The following is a 22,835-nucleotide window of genomic DNA, read 5'->3' as shown; positions in this document are numbered from 1 at the left end:
AGAACTCCATGGTTAATGCCTGAAAGATAATTTTACAGTTCGTCGTGGTCCATCGGCTCATCGTCCTCAGTAGGAGCACCAGAGCCATACAGCTTGCTGGTGATGGGGTAGGCGACGCTAGAGAGCTGCTCCTTCTGCTCCTCGAAGTCCTCGGCGGTGGCAGTGGCGGCATTGTCCTCGAGCCAGTCGATAGTCTCCTTGACGGCGTCCAAGATGGTCTGCTTGTCATCCTCGTCGATCTGGCCACCCAGGCCGTTCTCGTCGTTGACCTGGTTCTTCAGGCTGAAGGCGTAGTTCTCAAGGCCGTTACGGGCCTCGATCTTGGTCTTCATGGCCTTGTCCTCCTCGGCGTACTCCTCAGCCTCGGCGACCATGCGGTCAATCTCCTCCTGGGACAGACGACCCTTGTCGTTGGTAATGGTGATAGACTCGGCCTTGCCGGTGCCCTTATCGCTGGCGCTGACCTTGAGGATACCGTTGGCGTCCAGGTCGAAAGCGACCTCAATCTGAGGAACACCGCGAGGAGCGGGGGAATCCCAGTCAGCTCGAACCTGCCGAGCTGGTTGTTGTCCTTGGTCATCGAGCGCTCACCCTCGAACACCTGGATCAACACGGTGGGCTGGTTGTCAGCCGCAGTGGAGAAGATCTGCGACTTGCGGGTGGGGATGACAGTGTTACGGGGGATGAGCTTGGTCATCACACCGCCAGTGGTCTCAATACCCATGGTGAGGGGGTTGACATCCATGAGAACAAGGTCACCAGTACCTTCCTCGCCGGAGAGAATACCACCCTGAACAGCGGCACCGAAGGCAACGGCCTCGTCGGGGTTAATACCCTTGCTGGCCTTCTTGCCACCGAAGAACTCCTCAAGAAGAGACTGAACCTTGGGGATACGGGTAGAACCGCCAACGAGAACAATGTCGTCAATCTCGTTCTTCTTGACCTTGGAGTCCTTAAGCACCTGCTCGACGGGCTTGAGGGTCTTCTTGAACAGATCCATGTTCAACTCCTCAAACTTAGCGCGGGTCAGGGTCTCCGAGAAGTCCTCGCCGTTGTGGAAGGCTTCGATCTCAATGCGAGTGGACATCTGGGAAGACAGAGTACGCTTGGCCTTCTCGACCTCACGCTTCAGCTTACCCATGGCCTTGAGGTCCTTGGTAACATCGGCGTTGTTCTTCTTGTTGTACTGCTTCACGAAGTAGTCCATGACACGGTGGTCAAAGTCCTCACCACCCAGGTGGGTGTCACCAGCGGTAGCCAGAACCTCAAAGACTCCGTTGTCGATCGACAGAAGGGAAACATCGAAAGTACCACCACCAAGATCGTAAACAATGACCTGGCGCTCGTCACCAGACTTGTCCAGACCGTAGGCAATAGCGGCCGCGGTGGGCTCGTTGACGACGCGGAGGACATTAAGACCGGCGATGGTACCGGCATCCTTGGTGGCCTGACGCTGGGCGTCGTTGAAGTAGGCGGGAACGGTAACAACGGCGTGGGTAACAGTCTTACCGAGGTAGCTCTCAGCGATCTCCTTCATCTTGCCCAGGATCATGGCGGAGATTTCCTCGGGGGTGAAGGTCTTGTTGGACTTGTTGACCTCGACCTTGACGTGAGGCTTGCCATCCTTGTTGACAACCTTGAAGGGGAAGTTCTTGGCGTCCTTCTGTGTATCCTTGTCATCAAACTTGCGACCGATCAGGCGCCTAGAAGGTGGGTTAGCACGCAATTTCTACCGGTACAAACTGGCCACGTTGGCAAACTCACTTGACGTCAAAGACAGTCCGGGTAGGGTTGGCGGCGTATTGGTTCTTGGCGGCGTCACCAACGAGGCGCTCCTCATCGGTGAAAGCGACGTAAGAGGGAGTGATACGGTTTCCTTGGTCGTTGACGAGAATCTCGACCTTGCCATTCTGCATCACACCAACACAACTGCGAAGCAAGTTAGCCAATTGTCTCGTTTGGCACGAATCCGGAAGATATCACATACGAGTAGGTGGTTCCCAAATCAATACCAATAACGGTGCCATAGTTCTCGACAGAATCCTCTTGGGCCTGGGCAGTGGTGCCAAACAGGGCCAGGGGCGCAATCAAAACAAGAAGAAGGTAGAACACGGTGGTCCAAGTGAAGGGCTTGGACGCGCCCTCGCGGCTGGCGAAGCGAGGCATGGTGAGTTAGATGTGTGAAACTCGGGGTTCAACGAAGAACTCTAGGGCAAAGCACCCAATGAAACGAAGCTGTCGGAGACCGAAAGCTTCAATGCGCGCAGGAATGAAGCGCGGAGAGTAAACACGAATGTGGTACTCAAATAGCCCTCGACTCGATTGATGTTAGGCGGGAAGGGTGACCCGAAAGGAAGGGAATGGGGAGAAGAAAGAGAGTGGAGGAGGCGACTTCTTGTATAAAGGGCAGAAGAGCGCAGCGGCCATGCTGGCCTTTTCCCAGTTCAGGTCACTTCTCGCGTGTTGATTGGCTGCCACCGGTTCCGCGGCGCATGACTCAGCGCAGACAGGTCTTGGCGTGTTTAAACTCTCACCGCCTGCCTCAACAGGTTTAGTGGCCATTAAACCCTGTCCCGAACGGGACTAGTCTGCGGGTCCATCCAGGACACGCCCCTGCGGTCTCCCAATCAAAACCCGCCAGCCTGTCGAATTTGCTAGAAGCAGCTAAGCGGCGGCACTGGTTTTCGCCCCTGATGCCAATTTTTGGGGCGGTTACTCACAAAAATAGTGCCACGTATTGACTGGAAATAGGTGCATAGAGCCAAGTGGCCTGTACAGCACCTCAAGGTTCTTGTGAACAAGTTAACATCCTTGGTATGATTGGCAGGGCATACAAATATTGAGGCATGGGGTCTAGACCTGGGCCAGGGATCTACAGAGCCTCACTGCCGGTTCGGTAAAGCATGCGCAAGGCAGGGAACGCAGGGGACGTCATCTAGTCATGTAAATTCCATTCGGTGTATGCTTGTAGGAGGTACTTTTCTATATGATCGCTTCATTCCAGTAGCCCGGCTGCAACAGTCGACCCTCCATGTCGCAAAACGATCCTAGTTGGTGCCTCAAGGGGCACGGCCTGATCCATCTCGACAACCACCCGTGCGACAGTGCCGGGTGCAACGATCTTCGGCCGTTTCTTGGTGGGTGCACCAGAGGCCTTGTCCAGGGACGCAACGAGCTTGCTGATGCGACCAGGCACATGAAGACGGCCGCGGTGGATGTCCACCATCATGGGCATCAAATGCTCGAAAGCGAGGACCTTGGCAGTGAAAGTGGTAACGTTCGGAATTGGAGACGAAGCTCGGCAGACAACGTCGCCAGAGCGCAAGTGAATGGGATCGATATTTGCTAGGTTCAACACCACGTTCTGACCGGCCACGGCCCAGTCGTTGGGCTCACCATCCACCTCCACGCTGCGGACCAGGGCAGTCTCACCACTGGGCATGGTGAGGATTTGATCGCCTATCTGTAGGCTACCAGAATCAAGGCGGCCCGAGATTGAAAGAGGATTCTGCACACTGCCACGGAACACATCGCCGATCGTCATGCGTAGTGGCTGGTCTAGAGCGTGCGTGTATCGCTCGGAAGTCTCCAGTTCTTCGATCAATGTGCGGCCGGTATACCACGACCCCTGGGGGTTTTCACTGCGCCGAGTGATGTTGTCTCCAAGCACACCCGAGCACGGGACGAAGGCAATGTTCTTCTCCTGGAAGCCAGCTGTCGTCAAGAACGAGGAAATCTGTTGTTCGATTTCCTCGAATCGGCCCTTGTCCCACTGAACAGTGTCCATCTTGTTGACGGCCACGACTATCTTTTGAACACCCATGCTACGCACCAGCAAGGCATGCTCTTTAGTCTGACCCTTCAACCCGGACTCAAACTTGCCGGTGCTAGCGTCGATCACCAGGACGGCGAAATCGGCCTGACTAGCACCGGCAATCATGTTGGGAACAAAGTCCCGATGGCCCGGTGCATCGACTATTGTGAATGCAGTGGACTCAGTCTCGAACTTGTTGGTCGCAATATCAATGGTGACACCTCGTTCACGCTCCTCCGACCCCTGATCCAACACCCATGCGAGAGCGAAAGATCCCTTTCCGATCTTCTCAGCTTCCTTCCGGTACTTGTCCAAGGTGCGTTGGTCGATCGCCCCTTGATCTGCCAATAATCGTCCCATCAGGGTACTCTTGCCGGCGTCGACATGTCCTGAATTCCGGTCAGAAATGATGCGTATACCAATAGACCATAGACGATACCTACCGATGACGACAAAGTTGGCAGACTTCTTCCGGTTTGATTTGTTGTATTCCTCAAGTACATCCAAGTTCTTGCTCTTGACAGTCACCTTCTCCTCCACGGAGAGGTCCTTCAACCCACCAGCAAGATCAGCCTGGCCCTTCTTGTCTCCAGCCGACTTGGATGCAGCGTTTTTGGACTTGAATCCTGCACATTATTAGGCAGATGAATTTTAGACCTTTCTGCGAATCGCCAAACCTTTTGCTGTGTTCTGAGCATTCAGCACCATGTCATCGGGGCTGGGGCCTGCAAAGTCAAAAGGTTCAGCATGGTCTTGACCGTAGATTTTGAGCAAATCCACACTGCTCGAGTGTAAGTGGCTGGGCTGGGCCATGGTTGGTCCCGCTGTATCACCAACGATGGCACTAGCGAACATAGATGGCGAGGCACGCATATCAGGCGCTGCCTGCTGTGGTTCTGGCTCGTCCTTTGGTTGATCTTGTGTTTGCTTCACCTGATCCGGAGTAGAAAGCTCGGCGTTCGTGGACTCGGGTGACGGCTGCTTCTGGGCTGGTGATTCCGCAGAGAGGCCCGATCTACCCAACCGGCGCAAGCTCCCATTTGTTTCCGACGGTTTTGGAGACTTGTTGGCCTTACTGGCGGCCAATCTCTCTCGTAAAGACAACTGGATGCTTTGTGGCTCGGGCGATGGTGCTTCTGATCTCTCAGGTTGAGGTTTTGAAGGAGCATCTGGCGTAGGTGCAACCTTTTCGCCTTCTTTCTTCTTGCGCTGTGCAGCTAAAGCCGCAAGCTTAGAGACCTTGCCTCCAGCCTCAGGAGCACCGCCTAGCAGCCCAAGCCGAGGGTATAAGGACTCAACCATAATATTCACTTTGCGCTCGGAAGGCACATTAAGCCAGGGACAGTCGCGAAAGAAATCGGCAGCAGAGAAGTGCGCTATAGGTGGGGAACTGGGTACTGGAAACCCTGGCACTGGATGACCTGTTAGAACATTGTCCAAACTTCCAGGTGGTGTCAGTTTCCAAGTCATGCGAGATTGATTGTAGAGCGCGGGGTTGCTGAAGAAGCGTATTACACACCTTTGTGGGATTTCACCAAGAGTCGGAGTAACAGCGGGAACGCAGCTCATTTTTCCCAAGCCCAGCCACGGCAAATCGACAAACAAATGCATATGATCGCGTTGCTTACCATTATTCTTCGGTACGGCAGCCGTCTGCTGCTTCTTGAGTTCCTTTTCCTTCTTGCCTGAGACACGCAGGACAAATGTTAGCTCCAAATCACAAATCAAAACAACACATCCTCGTCCTGAAAAGCAGTTACGGCCACGGAAGTTCCGGCAAAACGTACCTCTCAAATAACTCGTCGACTTTTCCACATCGTTGTAGTAGTGCCACAGTGCTTCCTGGATTTCTTCGGTCGTTGCGGTCACCGACGGCTGTGCCGCACGGAGATGTTGTGAGACTGCAGCGGTGCACTGTTTCAGGAACTCCTGCTCCTCGGGGTCGGGCGACTCATATCCATCCTCGTCATAATAATCGTCGTCATCATAACCGACATTCTTCACGCGATGCCTCGACATTGGGAGGTGGGATGAGTGTCAGGTGGGAGATGGAGGGGTCACGACTTGGAGCGGGGAAGGGAGGGTTGTGCTGCGGGAAGCGTAAGTCAATTCACAGGAATGGAGGAGAGAAAATGTCTAGTATAATAAGTTATAAAGGGAGAAATCCCAGTTGGAAGGGGAAGAGGTGGAGGAACACACACGGAAAGAGCTGGGAAAGGAAGCGATGCGGTCCACGTCATTCCCCACTTGGTGTTGCTGAGAGTTCTGCGATATGTCAGTACCCTAACCACGTCGAGCTTCCCCTACTGTTTACACATTTATCTACAATTACGGAACCATGTAGTTTTTTAGACATTTTTATTGCATTCGCGAGTTAAATAAGTTTGGATTCTATGCAGCCCCGAAGTTCGTGACGTGTACCAGCAGGGTCATCACCAAAGAGTAAGACAGAATCTCGACTGCTTCCAAAACAAAAAGGTAGGTTTATCGTAAGGGACTTCCGAAGAAGTCTCCCGCTCCCGGGCCGGAGAAAGTGCCATTGCTGGGAGTCAGGGCAATCGATCGTCGGAAAGCCTGGCGGGGAGTGGTGGGAGCGCTAGTTGGGGCGGCACTTGTAGCGGTTGCGGTTGCGGCTGCAGCTGCAGCTGCAGCTGCAGCGCCCGCATCGGGTGTACTGGGGGTATTACGACCGCTGTCCTGCATGGTGACGGCAGTGCCTGGTCGAGATAAGACGACGGGGGTCGCATTCTTGGGAGGGGGTCGGAAGCCCAGCTTGGAACCTTCACGGAAGATCTCCTCGAGCATCTGGGCGACGATCCCTGCATCTTCGTATTCTTGGAACTTTTTCCAGAGGCGCAGTGCCATCCGGGCATCCTCGATAGAGTCATGTCCATGGATTGTATCGGGAGTTGGCTCTTCCTGGATGTACTCCTTGAATACAGCCCAGGCGAGATATCGGAGACTAAGACGGCGGTTCTTGCTGGGGTAGAAGAAGAGGTATTGCGTGTCGACGGTCTGAGACTTGGGCACCTGGATATTGATCTTGCGGAAGTCTGAAGCTAGACCATGGCCCACGAAGACACAACCAAGGTTCAAGAGCAGCCATAGCTTCTTGTAAGCTACCTTCAGAGGCACCAGGTTGTGCTCGCTCGTCCGTGGGTCCAGGTCACCGGGCTTGATACCAGAGTATTGTGTAACGTAGTCGACAATTGGTTCCCGGATTGTGATATAGTCGTCAATGAACGGCACGCCCTCCGAAATGCCTGAGCCACGCAGCACGGAAACTCGAGCAAGTCCACTTTTGTTGGGTCGCACGATTTCCTGAGACCCGTCTGCTTTCACATCGATCTCCGCCTTTTCAAGGTCAACAAATTCGGTGTCAAGTGCCACGGCCGTTCCTGGCTGTGGCTTTTCCTCCTCGGTCAAGGTGCGGCATGACTCAACTTGGTGACAGCCATTCAAAGACCATTCACGGAAGAGCAGAGTGGTATCCAGAGCCTTCTTCCATGAGTCATCAACAGAGTGGCGTGCGTCTCTCACCTGGAACGCCAGTACGCAAGGCTGCTTCCAAGGCTGAGTAAAGCGAAGCGCTTCATCCCGGTCTACCTCGGTGACCAGGAAGTCATTGAACAGATGCCACTTGCTCCGTTCCTGTGGTTCTCGCTCTGAAATAGAAACGTTGATGAAGGAGACAAGATGGGCCTTTTGGTGTTCTGGAACGTCAATCTCCGCCACCAGGCCAACAAGATCATACACCACAAGGTTAGGAGTGTTGTTCTGCATCCGGAGATGGAGGTCTTCTCCCTCGAAACACATGATCTGTCCATTCTCGATAATGATACCCACTGTGTCGGGCAGCCACCCAGGAACAGCCCACAATCGACGGCAGATGGGGTTGGTCAATGCCGCATTAAGCACCAGAACGAGGGGCATTCTGTGTATAGTCTTCCGAATCATTACCTGCTGGTAACGTCGGCAGTAATTGCACCATCCTCGGTTCTGGGTCTCACGCTCGATGCTCGCACGCAGGATATTGGAGAATCGGAATGCCGGGTTGCGCCTAGCATGCTTCATATCCAGGTTGGGGTACAAAAGCTCGTTGGCGAGTGAATTGCCAGGGCGCACCGTCTCATTCTGGCAGAACATGCACCGAATCGACTCCGATGCTATAGTCGCAAGGCGTTGGTCGAGCTCTTCAGAGCTCGGCTGGATCATCCGGAAGTCTTGTGCTATTTGCGTCAGGAAGAAGCGGTTGACAGCTTGGATCGCAGTCGAGAGAGGCTTGTTAGGAAGGTTCTCTTCCAGGAGACCGAGGTTGGAAGCCTCCCGGAAGCTGCTGAAGGTTTTCAGCAAATTGGTGGCCTGGCAGTTTTGGCCACTTGCTTTCTCCAACATGTCGAACAAATAACCCAGTTCGCACAGAAGGCAGTGTTCGAAGATGCAAGCGCTAGCTGCGTGGGTCAGCGCCATATTTCGGAACAGCGGGATGAATTTGAAGAGCTGGAGGAGGGAGTTTGTGAAGGAATTGGCAATATGAGTTTCAAGACCTGAAAAGTTTGTTTTGTTATAGAATCTGCGAAGAGTATGAGCGAGATAGAACAGACTTCAAAAGAATGGGCCACGTACCGGAAATCGAAATCATCGACACCGAATCGACTATACTTGATCTCGACGTTGCTATATTTGAGAAGAGGATCGTCGTCGCTTTCACCATTGATCTTCGCGCCCGCTAGAGCTTCGGCCGCGTCTGTAATGGAGCCCTCCAATCTCGATTTGCTCTGGTCTCGGGCCTTTTCACTCAGGAACTTGGGAGCAATGAGTGCCGGCTCTACTGTGGCCAATGCACGGGTATTTTCGATCTGATTTCGCAGTGTCTTTCTGGGATTCGGAGCATGATGACCCACCTCGGCCGGGCGCAGGTATGGAAGCAATGCCTGGTCCAAGGGAGCAGGAGGGCTTCCCACCTCAAACAAGAGATGACTAGGCCATGCCGAGTAGAGACGCTCATGGTAGTAAGGCATTCCAACCATGCTCAGTGGAGTCTCTGGAGACCAGTCAATCGGTGGGGGTCGTGTAGGAACATCCGCGAACTCTATCTCCTTGCTCATCTCATTGAAGTGAATCTTGCTTGGCGAGCCCCATAGATGAATAGAGCACTCCGCATCATTGATAGCCAATGCCTCTCCTGAGGGGGACAGATCAAGCCCTAGCATCAATGAGACGTTCGCCTGTCGTAAGTTGATGGCATTGGGATTCATCAAGTCCACCACTTGGAGCTGCCCGGTCTGCGAAGCCACAAAGCTCGTTGTATGAAGCTTTGGATGCATGCGAACATAGGCCGCACCAGCATGGAAAGGGATAGGGGGCAATGGGGATAGCGTCTTGAGATCATATACATTCGCCAGGGGATCAACGATCGGAGAACCGAGTTGGCGAACGGAGAATCCGCAAGTGACGAGCAAATCGTTTCGCGCATCCATGTCATTTATAGCGGTTCCGTGAGCCTTCCACGACTTGACGACGCTAAAATCGTTAAGGCTAAGTGCGTTGACTGATCCCGTGTCTGTCGCTGCACAAAGATACCGGCTCTTCTTCATAAGTGTATAACTGTGTTCGGTGGGCAGCTTGTCAACAATCGTGCCCTTGTCGATGTCCACTGTGAACATCACGCGCTGGCATCCTGCAACAAGAATCCGATTGAGCTGCGCCGTGAAGCTCATGCAGCGAAGATCGACCATATCCTCGTCGGCAAGGTGCCATTGCGTCAGACCACGCCGCGTAATCATGTGTACGCTCTTCGATGACAATGATATCACGCCCCGTTCGTGAAAGAGAATCTGCCGCACCATTCCCTCAGAAACTGGATGGGCTCGCACAGAGGTATATCGTTGGAGGTCCGGTCCGTAGAACGAAGAGATTCGACCCTGATCAGAGAAAAGGCGCGCGTTAGTCCATCGTCCAAAAGGTATCAATATTGCCCACGAATGCTCACGTATTCATTTCCTGTCCACAAAAGTTCCATAACATCGTCAAAAGCTATCGTCGTCGCGACTGTAGGCAATGCGTGCGCACTCGGCGGTGGCATCGCGATGCGCGACAGCTCATCCCAGTCGGCCTCCATGGCTGCCCCTATCCGGGCGACGCCCAGACTATCCTCCTATTGGCAACCTATACGTATTCGTGTATGATGATTCAGGAATTGCGACCTTCACCTCGTAGGAGATACACCGAAGCCGGGCATCGTCTGCGAGAGGAAGACGCGATTGCGGGGAAGCTGTCAGGAAGGTTTGAGGTGAATCGCGGGCGATGGATAGGAGTATAGATTGAGATGTATGAAAGAGATAGGCTGTAGCCAGTGATATCGTCCAGCCTCAATGCGAGCTCGAGAGAGAGGCTCGCCCTGGTTCGAAGTTGCTTGTTGTCGACCGCCCCGAAGTCGTCGCGGGACTGAGGTGTCGATATGGTCACGTGGCTGTCCCGATAACGCTTAGTATAGACGCAAGGAGAGGTGAGATCTGTGCATCAATTTTGGAAAGAAGATCATGAAAGCCGAGAGAAGAATCATTATTTAATGGCCTTCGAAAATTCCATATGTCTTTTAGTTTACGATTTACTCTCAGACTTCGAGAATCCCTACTCCGGGACTCTTCGGCAAATTACATCCTGCCGATAGGAGTTAGACATTAGAAATCTTGCCCTCCCCCCTATTTTACCAAGAGAACCGAAGAAAAACATTCAAATGTGAGTACAGCTTTGCAATTCGGTCAGTTGATCAAATCCCGACAAGAAAGCACCCCTGCCTCAATAAGAGGTCCTTAGGACTACATATCCTAAGACACCTTGACTTAGCTACACTCAACCAAAAAAGAACCAACCCAATTGGCTTGTCAAATCCACTGAATCAAAGTGGTACGATCTTCTTACGAAACTATAAACACTTCAGACCTCGCAAGCCACGCTGAAATTTCAATTATATACAACACCGCAGTCCAAACCTACCCTGGGGGTTTGGCGGTTGTGGCTCAGACAGAGCCCAGAAACAGTGGTGGATACTGCGGCAAAAGTTGATCGCGAAGGTATAGAGCAGAGAAAAGACAATATTAACTAGAAAAAGATGATCTTGACACCTTCAAGGTACGAGTAAGCAATTGTCATGTCTACACATCTCCCGCCATTCATTCTACTAGACCCGAAAATACATAGAATGGGGATACGGCAAGATATATGGGAATATGTAGTGACAAACGACATAGACCGACAGTCAGTGATCGGTTAAATACACGACAGGCACAGAGCGGACCAGCAAGTAACAGAATAACAGGGAATCAAATCCTTCGGATACATGAGAAAAAAAGTCTCTGTTATTTGGACCTCTTAAGAAACAGACCGTTGCACTATCTGTAGAACGAAGCAGGATTCGAGGAAGGGACACCACCCTGCGCAGGCTGGTATGCCTGGTATTCCGCGTTGCCAGGTGGTGCCGACGGTGCCGGGTTAAAAGCAGCATACTGAGAAGGAGGAGGCGCGGTGCCAGGAATCGGAGGTGGTTGGTGCGAGGGAGGTGCTTGCTGCTGGGTGGTTGGGGAATTGGGATACGGAGCTTGCTGTTGTTGCTGCTGGAACTGCGGAGGCATACCAGGAGCAGATGACAGCTGGGGTGTTTCCTCGCCTAGCGAGTAGTCCTGCTGCGGTTGCTGTTGCTGCTGGTGGAATTGTTGGTGTGCGGTAGGTGGCACTTGGCCGGTGGGAGGGTAAGGAGGACGCTGATCCACGGGCGAATCGTAGACGGATGTTCCTAGCTCTTGGGGATGATCATATGTAGACTGCGGACGGTGGTGCATGGACTGGTAGGGATCAGCGGGAGGTGCCTGCTGCTGTACCGACGCGCCACCTGCAACGTGGGTGCGAGGATCGGGGGAATGAGATGCAGGCCGGTAGGGGACTGTTTGCTCTGCGCCATAGTAAGGGGTCTGCGATTGTGGAGGTTGCTCTGAATAACCAAGTCAGCGAATTGCTCTGCATGATTTTCATGTTCAACAAACCTTGAGGCCGCGGGCTGAAATATCGCTGATCCGGAGGAGGGCCCTGAGGGTATCCCGCAGGTGCAGCAGCACCCGGGTATCCGTACTGAGGTTGTCCAGGCCGACCATACTGGGGCTGCGCCGGGTGAGCCATCGACGCCTCGAGCAGAGACTCATAATCACGGCGGGCCTTGATAAACTTCTCGTTGAGTTGAGTGAATTCATCTGGGCAACAATCAGCATCAAAATCTAGCAGCGGAAGAGGGAAGACCCACCTTTCTTTTGAGAATACTTGCCAATCAACTCAATAAGTTTTGGCCGAATGGCGAGAGTGGAATGATAGAGGGTCGTGATCTCCTCGTTTTCTTGAACATTGAGATCCGAGCTCCGGGTACTCAACAGCGTCAGGAGCTTCTCGACATTCTTAATCTGACTGAAAACATCCCCCTCCATTTGGGCCTCACGCTGCAACTCCTCCACAGTCGGATCGGGAAGCTTTTCGACATAGTTGAGAGGGAAGATACCGGTCTGGCCCCTCAAGGAACCCTTCCACCAATCTTTGTATACAGATTCCAAAACAGCAATGATATCACCCTTCCGGAACTGAAGCTCGCCAGGCTCGGAGGGCTGGAAGTCGAAAATGGCCCTGACTCGTGACACGGTAGCGGCAGACGTGCCTGATGGAACAGGTTGAGAAGCGGCAGGTTCGGCTTGGCTTGCTGGAGTCGGGGTGGAAGTAGATAAAGGCGCAGGAGCGGCCGTTGCAGAAGAGCCCGCTTGAGAAGCGATTGGCTTTCTTTCCTTGACAGAGAGAGCTAGTGCCATCTGAAGTTCCTCTTCTTCCTTCTGTCTGTCGAAGTCGGTGATTCTTTGCTTGACGGGCTTCGAAGGGGGTTGCAGGTTGGGGTCTAGTGGGCGATAATAATCAGCAAAACCGACCCAAAATTATCTCAGATGGACAGTTTTGTACTTACTTGTCGTCTTCAGTTTCATGTATGCCTGTTCCATGATGCCAAAATCGGGGTTAGATGAGAACATCTCGGTCCATTCCTGCATGCGCTCCAAGATCTTAGACTTCACTTGTTGATGGGTGTTCTAGAGAGGAGTATTGTTAGAGATCATTCCACACTCCAGTAAGGCCATCGCTCAGATTTAACCTACCCGATCATTCGCCAGACGCAGAAGCGCATCAGTAAAGCTTCTCGAGGCCAGCTCGCGATGAATCTTCGGTCCGCAGTTTTGCGACAGGGCATTGCCAAGCTATGTCAGTCAGTGACGATTCCCAGACGATAGACGCGCCTCGGGGCACACGGGGAGAAATTGCGAACCTCGAGGGTATAGAGCTGGACATTGGCATTCCTGTGAGCCAACCTCTTAATCATGGCAGCAACCGCTTCTTTCGCGCTGTATAACCCATATCAGTTAGCATCCAGTCTTACAGCAACGAAACCCCATAACAAGAGCGCCACATACCCTGATTCTTCCACAGAGACTTTATCACAGACATCCTATATGGTCGTATCAACCCAAATCAGCTTCCAGACCCTTCATCGCAATGGAACGGATCAATCGGTCGGAGGAACGCACCAGAATGTATTCCCAGTTCTCGGAGGTCAGGTTCTCGTCCGTCGCCTTGGCTGTGAAGAAGATTTCCCATGTCAGTAATCATGTACGAAGGATGTCGAGACCTGGTACTCAGCCGCAGTTGTGCCTGTGATCCAGCTGGCGGACCACAGAGTAAACAGTCGCTCAGTATTGTGGTACAACTTACCGACGGCGTCGTCAAACGCATTTTGCTGCGCTCGAAACATCTCCAGTATAATATGTCCTTAGAGGTCTCACAGCAAAAGTAACACAAGAAGTCGGGGATGTCAGGCACCGGTCGTCGGCCTTAACACAGGGAGCTCGCTCGAGGTGGCACTAAGATTGCGCTGCTCCAAAAGAACGCACCGCAATGTCAATCACTAGGCTGCGTGTTCCTGGACAAATTCCACTGCTCACGACGGCGGGATTCGCAGCGATGCTGGTCGAACACTAAATGCGGGGAGTGGATAGAGATTCGTAGGGTGCGGGCTGAGCTGGGGGCTCGGGGTACGCCGAGAGACGAAGGTGTCCAGGGGAGAGCAGGAAAAGGAGTGCCTCGGTACTAATGTAGACGTCTTGCAACTTGCTTGTCCAACGGGTTGAAGGGACAGTGAGCAGCGCGACTTTACGTTGTTGTGTCGGGGCGGAAGTGGCCCTGAGTCAGCAGGCAATGACGACGGTGGGAGGAGCTTGGAAGCTACAAAAAATCGATATCGTGTCTGCCTTGAGCGGCAAATTTTGTTTCTGTGCCTTATGCTGGTATCGGCACAGAGAATTTCCATTCTTTGCTTGAATATCCGTAGGCTCCTGTTTTATAGTCTGCTTTGATTTGATCTATGTCTGTGGTTTGTACCTGATATTTCTACCAAGTACAGCCCCCCTGGCGGTCCAGGGGTATAGATCCCAGAGAAATGTATTTCAATAGATGCAAGCAGATGCGAGAAAGGAATGAGTATTCACATATATCCACATCCATCTTTAAAGACCTGTGCAACCACAAACGCTGAACGCGAGAGCGCATTCTCAATCCCCACAGTTGAAGGTATACCAATTGACAAGCAATAATAGCAAGATAGCTGAATCATCTCGCTCAAAGCAGCATATTCAAACAGCGCGAAGGAAGTCTGAGTTAGGACTACACATAGGCTACATAGACAGCCCGAGGGCAAATAGGAAAGAAGTACAAATCAGGGATAACAGGTCCTGAGGTCAGATCATTTTCATCACGAAAGGATGGTTTCATCAAGGAATATTGGGTAACAAATCGGTGCAGTAAATAGGATTCCTGCGACATGATGCGATTTTCGGCATGCCGGGGATCTAGAAGAAACATCGGTAGTGATGGGGTATCTGAGCAAGATGGGAAGAGGGATCGAAAGACAAAAAGAAATGCCGAAACAAAGAAAGAAAAGAGCGGTTCACCTAGGCTAGGCGCCGCCTTTTTGCGCCTTCTCCTGAGCACGGCTGAGGCGAGCAGCCTTGACCAGAGGGGCTAGGTGAGTGAGGGGGGAGCACTGGGCCATGAAGGGGTGCTTCAACAGGTCGTGGGCCGACGCTCGCTTCTCGGGGTCGACTTTGAGGGCCAGGTGAAGGAAGTCACGGAAGATGTGCGACAGGTTGTGTTCATCCTTGATGGTTGGGGTACCGTTCGTGGCGATCAAGTAGAGGGCTCGCAGCGGCGATTCCGTCAGGTACGGCGGCTCGCCCTCGATCATCTCAATGGCCATGATACCCAGACTCCAGATGTCGACCTTGCGACCGTACTCCTTGCGGGTAACTACCTCGGGCGCCATCCAGTAGGGAGTTCCAACCATGGTGTTTCGCTTGTGGTGCGAGTCGTTGATCTGCGCACAGAAGCCAAAGTCGGCTGCAGTAGAATTAGCTTCAACGTTCGATGTCGTGACAGGAGAGCCGGAACTTACTCAGCTTGATGTTGCCATCCAGCGACAAGAGGATGTTATCGGATTTGATATCACGATGAATGACACCCTTCGAGTGCAAGTGTTGCAGACCGTTCAAGGTCTAGTAAAAGATGTTAGAAACCACTCGAAAAAACAAAGTAAGTTTGGAACATACCTCTCGGCATACTGCCGCAATCTGTCCTTCACTCATGATGTTGAAGGTAACCACATCCGTGAGGCTACCGCCTTCCATGTACTCCATCACGACCCACAGATCCAGGCCATGAAGGAAACTCTCAAGGAAGTTCACGATGTTCTTGTGCTTGCTATCCTTCATCACAAGAATCTCGTTGATGATCAGATCCTTCTTGGGCTGAAGGTCCAGGTTCATCTGCTTGATAGCCACACAACCGTTGCTTCCCTTCTCATAGGCAGTGAAGACACCACCAGAAGCACCCTGGCCGATCTTGTTTAGGTTGTAGTAGATCTGCGTAGGATCGCCGGGGTGGCAGATGGACAGCAGGCGCTGCCGGACATCCATCACATTGCTCTGGCGCTGGCGCTGGCGAGGCCGAGCTGCTGGTGGGGCCCGCGTGGTTGGGGAAGGGTCTGTCGGCGAAGCGCCCAGATTTGGGGCGAGCGCGGGCGGCTGAGGCGGCTGTTGTGTCTGCTGGCGTTGGCTGGTACTCCGATCCAACTGCTTCTGTGCAATCGCTTGCTGAGCAGCTGCCATGACCTGTTCCTGATGCTGCTGGTATTGAGTCGGGGAGGCGATCGGTCCCTTGGGGCCAGGGGTGCCATTGCGAGAGCTGGACGGGCTGCGCTTGGGGGACTGGGAAATCGGCTCCGACTCTGGGACTGACGGCGCGACAAACGAGGGACCGTAGGGATCCTGCACAAGTCGTTGCGGAGGAACGGCATACGACTGCGAGACGGGGGGTTGAGGCGGCGGACGGGCGGGCGTTATGCCGGTGGGCGGCTTGGGGGGAGCGCGGTGTGGTACCAGACTGCCCAACGGCGGGGACATGGGTGGCGCCGGCGGCGATGCGGCGGACGGACCACGAGGAACTGGAGGTGGGGACCGTGGGTTTTCAAAGCTGCTTTCATGATTCTGGGGGAATCGAGGACTGCCAGGCGGCGAGGGGGCGCGCCCGTTATTGTTTGCTGAGTAGGCGTTATCGAATTTGTGCCACACTTCATCGTCGTCTCCTCGAGTGTTCTTCTCGTAGAATCGCATGATGTCCATCATGGTTTGCGGGTGCTCTTCCTGTTCTTTCTTTGAGATACCGTTCTCCTGCAGCAGCCGCTGCCACTCCTTGGGCAGACCCGTGAATTGACCGGTCTGGTTGTCATAGCCGACGTGAGTGACATGAACCGGATTCTCCGGTGCTGAGATTTTGATGTTGCGAGGAGACCCAAGCACGCTGTTGACGAAACTGGAGAAGCTAGCCTTCTTACTTCTCCCCATCCGGGTGGGCGGGCCATTATTGCCATCGTCGGAGAGTCTCTTGGAGTGAGGAGGCCGTTCAGTCTCGCGGTGGGAGAAAGGATCCATGCGGCTCGTTAGAGTGGTGAAGCTGGCGGACTGTCGGAGGGGTTGGCGGCCACGCGGGTCGGGGCTGGTGTGATGGGAACGCAGAGGCGGGGTTTGCTGCGTATGGGTTTGAGGGTCGGTCTCGGCGCTATTCTCGTCGAGCGCACTGAGCATGCCCCGCGTTTCGTAGGGGCCGTTTAATTCATCCGAACTATGTTGGTCATAGGAGAAGCGGTGGGAGCGGGTGCGAGAGCGCGAAGAACTGTGACTGGGGAACTGCGTCGCCTCCTCGTAGCCGGGCGAGGGACCGCCACTGTGGTCGAGTGAAGAGGATGAGGATCCGTAAGCTGCGTTCGATCTTGATCGGACGTGTTCGCGACTGCCGGTGGGGGAAGAACGCGGATAAACTGGGGCAGAAGGATGACGTTTCAGGGAGCTGGTGCTCTGATGACCCCGAAGAATGCGCGAACTGAAGCTAGGGGGATCCTTGTGCAGCTTGCTGGAGGGGCGGCGGAATTTTAACGAGAAGCGCTCTGAGGTCTCTTGATTCATGGCGTGCAGAGGAACCTGTCTCTACACGAGACAAGATTGGAATTGGGCCGAGGGAGGGGTCAAGGAAAGCAGGAGAATTTTCTGCCTGCGCTGTTTCGGGCAGGGACCAGGGTTTGCCGCCCGTGATGCAATGCTCGTGGCCCTGAGATGTGACGATGATCTTTCCAGTAGACCCCCGATGATATGAGATTCCGGAGAGAGTTCTGGAATGAAGAGAAGGGAGAGAAGGGGAGATGGAACTTCCAGCTGTCCAATTAGCACGTGGAGAGCGGAGTGAAAAGGAGTCGGTGGCTGGGGTTGACGGGGGATGACGCAGGACCCGGTTGATATGTGATAGGTATAGGGGGGAGGGGGTCTAAGTGTTCATTTCGTCGAGGTGATGACCGATGATACTTAATGACGGGGACTTGTTGATTCACTCCCTCCAAGTTCTAGATTTTGCCAGATTTCCCCCCATTTCTAACCGGTGCCACTTTTCGGGTACGCGGGATAAGAATAGCACGGCGATTGGCCGCTTATGTCATTGATGATGTCCATTTACCTGAATCAGGTCTCATTGTTGTTACTGTGACTCTGTTTCGGTTATAATTGAATTGACAGGCCTACGGCCCTCGAAGCATCTGAAGTTGGCCGACATGTTGCTCGGAGACCGCCCTGCTCCTGGCGCGACTCAGAAACGCGCCCAAATTTCGCACCGCCTGCTTTACCTGCAAGGTAGTTCAGGCCCCCAGCATGCAATATAAGTTCTAAACAGGGGGCAACCACTTATATAGGACCCGGCAGGTCAAGTGTGACGAAGCAAAAGCAGTCTGCATTCGGTATATCTTCCCTCCGCCGGTACCTTCCAACCACATGTTTCGACTAGCGCCCCCTACACCGTACGGATACCGGGCGAAAATGCGATGACTTCTCCAGCCCAAAACATTCATCGTGCCCAGGGCGTTGGCCCGACACCCGGTCTCCGCTCGCAAATCGAGACTCGCAAGTCGAGTTTTCCTACCAAACTGCACAACTGGCTGTTCTTTGCGACCTAATTCTTTCAAGGCAGCGTGCTCAAAGTAGCCTGGTGAGGCCTGCTATCCGTCAAGCAATGCCGGCGATAGGCATTGTTCATGAACAGACAGTTTTAGACTGATCCTCTCTCAATACTAATGAGCAAGCGGCAAAAGATCAAGAGAGCCGACCCCCTGAACACCCCTATTCAGCGATACAATGGATCGATTCGCGCCATCATTGACAAGGCCATTACGGAACCCAATTCACTGCCGCTCGTTGCCATGATCAACATCTTGTTTATTTGCTTTTCATATTTCCATAAAAATTTAGAAACAGCCGCGGCACAAATTAAAAGTGGGATCGGCCTTCTCCAAAAGTACCGAGAAACCCAAGGAGTCGTAGCACCCTGGGGCACCAGCTACGCGTCGTTCGAGGCGCGTGATCCTGGCAGATCAATTCGAGACCCTGTACGAGACCAGGGTGGGCCTCATGGATCTGATTGCCTCTGCCGTGTGGCATTTCAAGAGGTAAAAACGCGGCATTGAGAATGACCACTATCCCCATGCAGACACAGTTACAATATTCGATCATATTCAAATGGGTCTTGGTCGATGGAGGTGCGATTTCGATGACCTGATCCACCTGCAAAAGCGCAAATGGAACAATCCTCAACGCCGAGCAGCCGACATGATTCGAATAATATCACTTGGTACAGGCTACAGCGTCACACCCTATCGGGTAGTCTGTGGATGCGATTGGAACGCGCACCGCGCCATGGACGACGAGTGGATCGAGCTCACCACTCGCACATCAATCGCAGGTCACTCGTAGATCGTAGATCATTCGCACGAATGCATTCGGCCAAAAATGTGTCCTGTTCACCATCTTTCTCACGCGGAGATTCAATTCGAGGTACATCGTGCTGCCGATGTTATCGATCTCCAAGAGTATCTCCACACTTAGACCAAGACCGAGAATTTCAGCTCAATAATCCCAAACATCCTTATTTTGTTAATTCGAAAAGTAATTATGGGTTTGAATCCCATATTAGCCGTTGATATTAATACTCAAAATGTCCGTTCCCATTACGAACTACCTGATGGTAAAATCTCGGGAAATTAGCTTGGGTGGATCTTGGTTCCTGCCGATCCGATCAGTTATTAGGCAAGCTCTGTTAAGCTATAAGACAATCCCCACCCGATTGGCTCGGAGGAGGTGAATTTTGATATTATATTGGCTGAGAAGAAAAAGCCAAGCTTGAACTTTTTAGAATGGCCGCAGCCCCTGAAGACACCCAACGCAGACTTCACATCCCTCGATTACCATGGCTACTCCCTTCTTGTTGCATGACTCGCCTACAATGATGCCCGCCACACCCACAATCGTAGCCAGGATGGCCAGCGCCTCTGCTATCGTATCCGGTGCTGTCCCGTCAGCTAGCACTGGCCTGTCTGGATTCAAAGTGTACGATGAGACCTTCCACAACATTCTCGGCTCAGTCCCGAAGCTTGAGATGATCCTGGAGGACAACTCCTATCCCTTCGCCCACGAGGCCAGTGTGTACATCCCATCCTCAGAATCACTCTTCATGTCCAGCAACATCTTCACGGACCCGGCCACCGGTGAGAAAACCATCAAGATTACCAAGGCTAGCGTGAGCGAGCACCCCGTCACGGCGGAGATCATCAACTCCACTATTCCCCTGCCCAATGGAGGTGTCAACAACGGCGACGGTATCCTTTGGATCGGTCAGGGTACTATGAACGAGGCGGGTGGTCTCTTCCAGATGTCCGTGCATCCGCCGTACAAGACCAAGTTTGTTGTACGTGGTTTCTATGGCCGCCAGTTCAACTCTCTCAACGACGTGGTCGTGCACAGTAATGGATCCTACTGGTTCACCGACCCCGTCTACGGCTGGCGCCAGGGTGTTCGACCCAAGCCTAAGCTGCCGAACCAGGTGTACCGATTTGACCCGAACACCTCCGATTTGCGCGTTATTGCGGATGGCTTTGGCCGGCCGAACGGCATCACTTTCTCGCCGGATGAGAAGACTTTGTACATCACCGACACCGCCGAGACCAACGGTGATGGCTCGGAGGATAAGCTATTGCCTGCTACTATGTGAGTTAATCTTTGCCCGAATCAGGGTTTCAAAGGGAATGGCGTGCTAACTACTCTAGCTACGCATTTGACGTGATCAAGACCGGGGACCAGCCTTTCCTGACCAACCGTCGCGTGTTTTCCATGCCCGCAGAGGGTATTCCCGATGGTGTCAAGGTTGACATGGACGGCAACGTCTATGCTGGCTGCAAGGACGGTGTCAATGTCTGGTCGGCTGGTGGTGTCTTGCTTGGCAAGATCCTGGTCAAGGATGGTACTTCAAATTTCTCGTTTGGCAAGAATGGTACCATGTTCATTCTCAACGAGAACAAGCTCTGGAGGGCGCAGTTAAATCAGAAGGTTGAGGGTAACCTTCTAGAAAAATAAGCGCCACGCGAATACTTGAGTTATAATGTGTGTTTTGAATGTAAATCTGATCACTTGGGAGCATATGGGCAAATTGTTTGGTTAATATTCAAGAATAGTATATCCCTGAATATTTATTCATGATGTATCCCGAGTATGAGGTACACCCTAAGATACTTCAAATGATAGTTAACCAAGAGATAATCAAGAATAGGACTCCTAAATATATAGAGAAGTGGGACTCTCTGTCTCTGGTTATGAGCCGACATTGTAAGTATATATTTTCCTAACAAGCCATAAAGACATGTATTTTGGTGCCTAGGTATATTTCTGAATAAGTTTCTAGATCCCTAATGTTATTATGAGCGGTAGTCATTACCCGCTGCGTAATTCCCCCAAGGGCGGGGGGGGGGGGGGGGTGTATATCTTCATGAAGGCCACGTACCTAGGCAGGTACTTTCGTCTTTCAGAGGTGACATATTGTTCGACTGCGCGATAATTATCCGTGTTCCCTGAGCTCACTTGGGTGCCATTTATCTTATCACCCTATCTTCTTTTTGCGATAATCAAACACACGTATCGTCAGCCGAGTTTTGAACCAGGTTCTCAAAAGAGAACATCAGATTCCGCAGTTTCATTGGCTCAAGCCAGGCCAAGCTTCAGTATGGCGCCTCTCCCGCGCCATGTTCAGCGGAAGCCACAAATTTAAAACAAGCTTATACGTGTGGAATGCGTTGACAACGTGGAACCAGGTGCTCCAGATATTGTCTCAAAGAGCCGACGACATGTCTCAATAATGCGGGAGATCCTTCTTAAGGCTCAGAACCTCCCTTAGAAGCTACGTGCCGGTGCAGCTCGAACCTGAGAACCTTAAGGCTGCAGATGATCAATGAGCGCAGCCCACGTACGTTGGCCTTGACACTCGGATCTTTCTATTTCAAAGTGGCCCAGTCCCCTTAGCGGTGTCAGACAGTAGGGGCAATTGACTCATGATGTAGTCTAGGGGAACAGCCTGGGGTAAACTTCGGCGAGGGGATATGCCGGGGGCGAAGCAAACAAGTGAAAAGTACCATGGGGATTTAAGTTTCCAGCTCCAAATCCCGATGAGGGGTCATTGGGGCATGAGGGGGATGGGGACATGGCTGATGTGTCGGGGCTGTTATGGGTCTTGAAGCCCGATCTCTTGAGGTGCAAGATGCTAAATGACGAGAGCCAAGGTCGGGGCGGGCTAGTATCGAGGAGCCTCGAATCTTGGAGAAGACAGTTGGAGGTTCGAAGTCGCGGTGAGAACCGGGGTCAGCCGTCGGTCTCTGCTTTCAACCTTTGTTCCCCTGCATCTGGGCCAGGTTGGGCAGGGTCTGCGCGTTTTTGCTCCGCTCGGATTTGGTTGCCCTTTGGGTCCTTTTCTGTCCCTTTCTGTCCCTGATGTTCGGTTTCACAAACCCCTCTCTCAGCCCTGTGAGCGTCCTCTCACTTGACGATGATTGCCATCCTTATTGAAAGGGTGATCGAAGCCTTGATCTTCCACTTTCTACCGGGAGGACTCCACACCGTTGCGAACCCGATCCGCAGCCACATCGTGTAGATCCTGGGCGCACCGGTAGAGTTAGCGGCTTATTGGATCCGACCGAGTCCCACATGGGAGCAGATCATCAGCCTCACCGGACTTGAGGCGCCCCCCTGCGGCCGGGATCCAAAGGAAGACTAAATGTCCGCGGTGCATATGACCTACAATGTAGAGCTCTGCTGCCTTCATTGGCATGGCAGCGAAAAACCAAAAAAAAAAAAAAAACCAAAAAAGGTGCAGTCCGAAAAAAGACAAGAAATTCAATAGTGCTACAAAGGGCCGATCTCCCTTGCCTGCCACGATACGCCCTCGAAGGGAGAATGTGGGTCTCAAGGAACTTGCGCAATGCCTTATTGCGAGTCATGCACTCCTAACCCCTGTCCACGCACACCATAATCTG

At 52.8% G+C, this 22,835-nt stretch overlaps 7 protein-coding genes across 7 annotated transcripts; 2 read left to right on the top strand and 5 right to left on the bottom strand.

Moving 5' to 3' along the window:
• Positions 1-32: 32 nt before the first annotated feature.
• Positions 33-2,166, bottom strand: bipA (Hsp70 family ATPase KAR2; the record flags this gene model as incomplete). Its single annotated transcript, XM_058449631.1, is given in 4 exon segments — positions 33-506; positions 518-1,703; positions 1,765-1,929; positions 1,988-2,166. 4 exon segments carry the CDS (start codon positions 2,164-2,166, stop codon positions 33-35), a joined length of 2,004 nt encoding a protein of 667 aa, XP_058311975.1.
• Positions 2,167-2,995: 829 nt separating this feature from the next.
• Positions 2,996-5,833, bottom strand: N7498_002568 (putative translation elongation factor EF-1 subunit; the record flags this gene model as incomplete). Its single annotated transcript, XM_058449630.1, has 5 exons — positions 2,996-4,203; positions 4,258-4,440; positions 4,492-5,226; positions 5,443-5,499; positions 5,602-5,833. The coding sequence occupies 5 exons, from the start codon at positions 5,831-5,833 to the stop codon at positions 2,996-2,998; spliced, it is 2,415 nt and encodes an 804-aa protein (XP_058311974.1).
• A 465-nt stretch (positions 5,834-6,298) lies between these two features.
• On the bottom strand, positions 6,299-9,935 carry pan2n2 (poly(A)-specific ribonuclease; the record flags this gene model as incomplete). Its single annotated transcript, XM_058449629.1, has 3 exons — positions 6,299-8,387; positions 8,441-9,738; positions 9,807-9,935. 3 exons carry the CDS (start codon positions 9,933-9,935, stop codon positions 6,299-6,301), a joined length of 3,516 nt encoding a protein of 1,171 aa, XP_058311973.1.
• Positions 9,936-11,208: 1,273 nt separating this feature from the next.
• Positions 11,209-13,646, bottom strand: N7498_002566 (ESCRT-0 subunit protein HSE1; the record flags this gene model as incomplete). Its single annotated transcript, XM_058449628.1, has 9 exons — positions 11,209-11,804; positions 11,857-12,060; positions 12,111-12,743; positions 12,810-12,930; positions 12,997-13,095; positions 13,164-13,239; positions 13,309-13,343; positions 13,423-13,472; positions 13,607-13,646. The coding sequence occupies 9 exons, from the start codon at positions 13,644-13,646 to the stop codon at positions 11,209-11,211; spliced, it is 1,854 nt and encodes a 617-aa protein (XP_058311972.1).
• A 1,200-nt stretch (positions 13,647-14,846) lies between these two features.
• Positions 14,847-17,406, bottom strand: pakA (mitogen-activated protein kinase kinase kinase kinase STE20; the record flags this gene model as incomplete). The annotated part of the gene is made up of 3 exons (XM_058449627.1): positions 14,847-15,286; positions 15,342-15,441; positions 15,496-17,406. The coding sequence occupies 3 exons, from the start codon at positions 17,404-17,406 to the stop codon at positions 14,847-14,849; spliced, it is 2,451 nt and encodes an 816-aa protein (XP_058311971.1).
• Positions 17,407-18,557: 1,151 nt separating this feature from the next.
• Positions 18,558-19,233, top strand: N7498_002564 (uncharacterized protein; the record flags this gene model as incomplete). The annotated part of the gene is made up of 2 exons (XM_058449626.1): positions 18,558-18,882; positions 18,971-19,233. The coding sequence occupies 2 exons, from the start codon at positions 18,558-18,560 to the stop codon at positions 19,231-19,233; spliced, it is 588 nt and encodes a 195-aa protein (XP_058311970.1).
• A 529-nt stretch (positions 19,234-19,762) lies between these two features.
• On the top strand, positions 19,763-20,889 carry N7498_002563 (SMP-30/gluconolactonase/LRE family protein; the record flags this gene model as incomplete). The annotated part of the gene is made up of 2 exons (XM_058449625.1): positions 19,763-20,523; positions 20,583-20,889. The coding sequence occupies 2 exons, from the start codon at positions 19,763-19,765 to the stop codon at positions 20,887-20,889; spliced, it is 1,068 nt and encodes a 355-aa protein (XP_058311969.1).
• Between the last annotated feature and the right edge of the window lie 1,946 nt (positions 20,890-22,835).

The sequence above is a fragment of the Penicillium cinerascens genome, assembly GCF_028974065.1.
Source record: "Penicillium cinerascens strain IBT 15544 chromosome Unknown contig_1_segment0_segment0, whole genome shotgun sequence".
Classification (NCBI taxonomy): domain Eukaryota; kingdom Fungi; phylum Ascomycota; class Eurotiomycetes; order Eurotiales; family Aspergillaceae; genus Penicillium; species Penicillium cinerascens.
The sequence above is the reverse complement of the archived record's forward strand: the minus strand, read 5'-3'. Positions and strand labels throughout refer to the sequence as shown.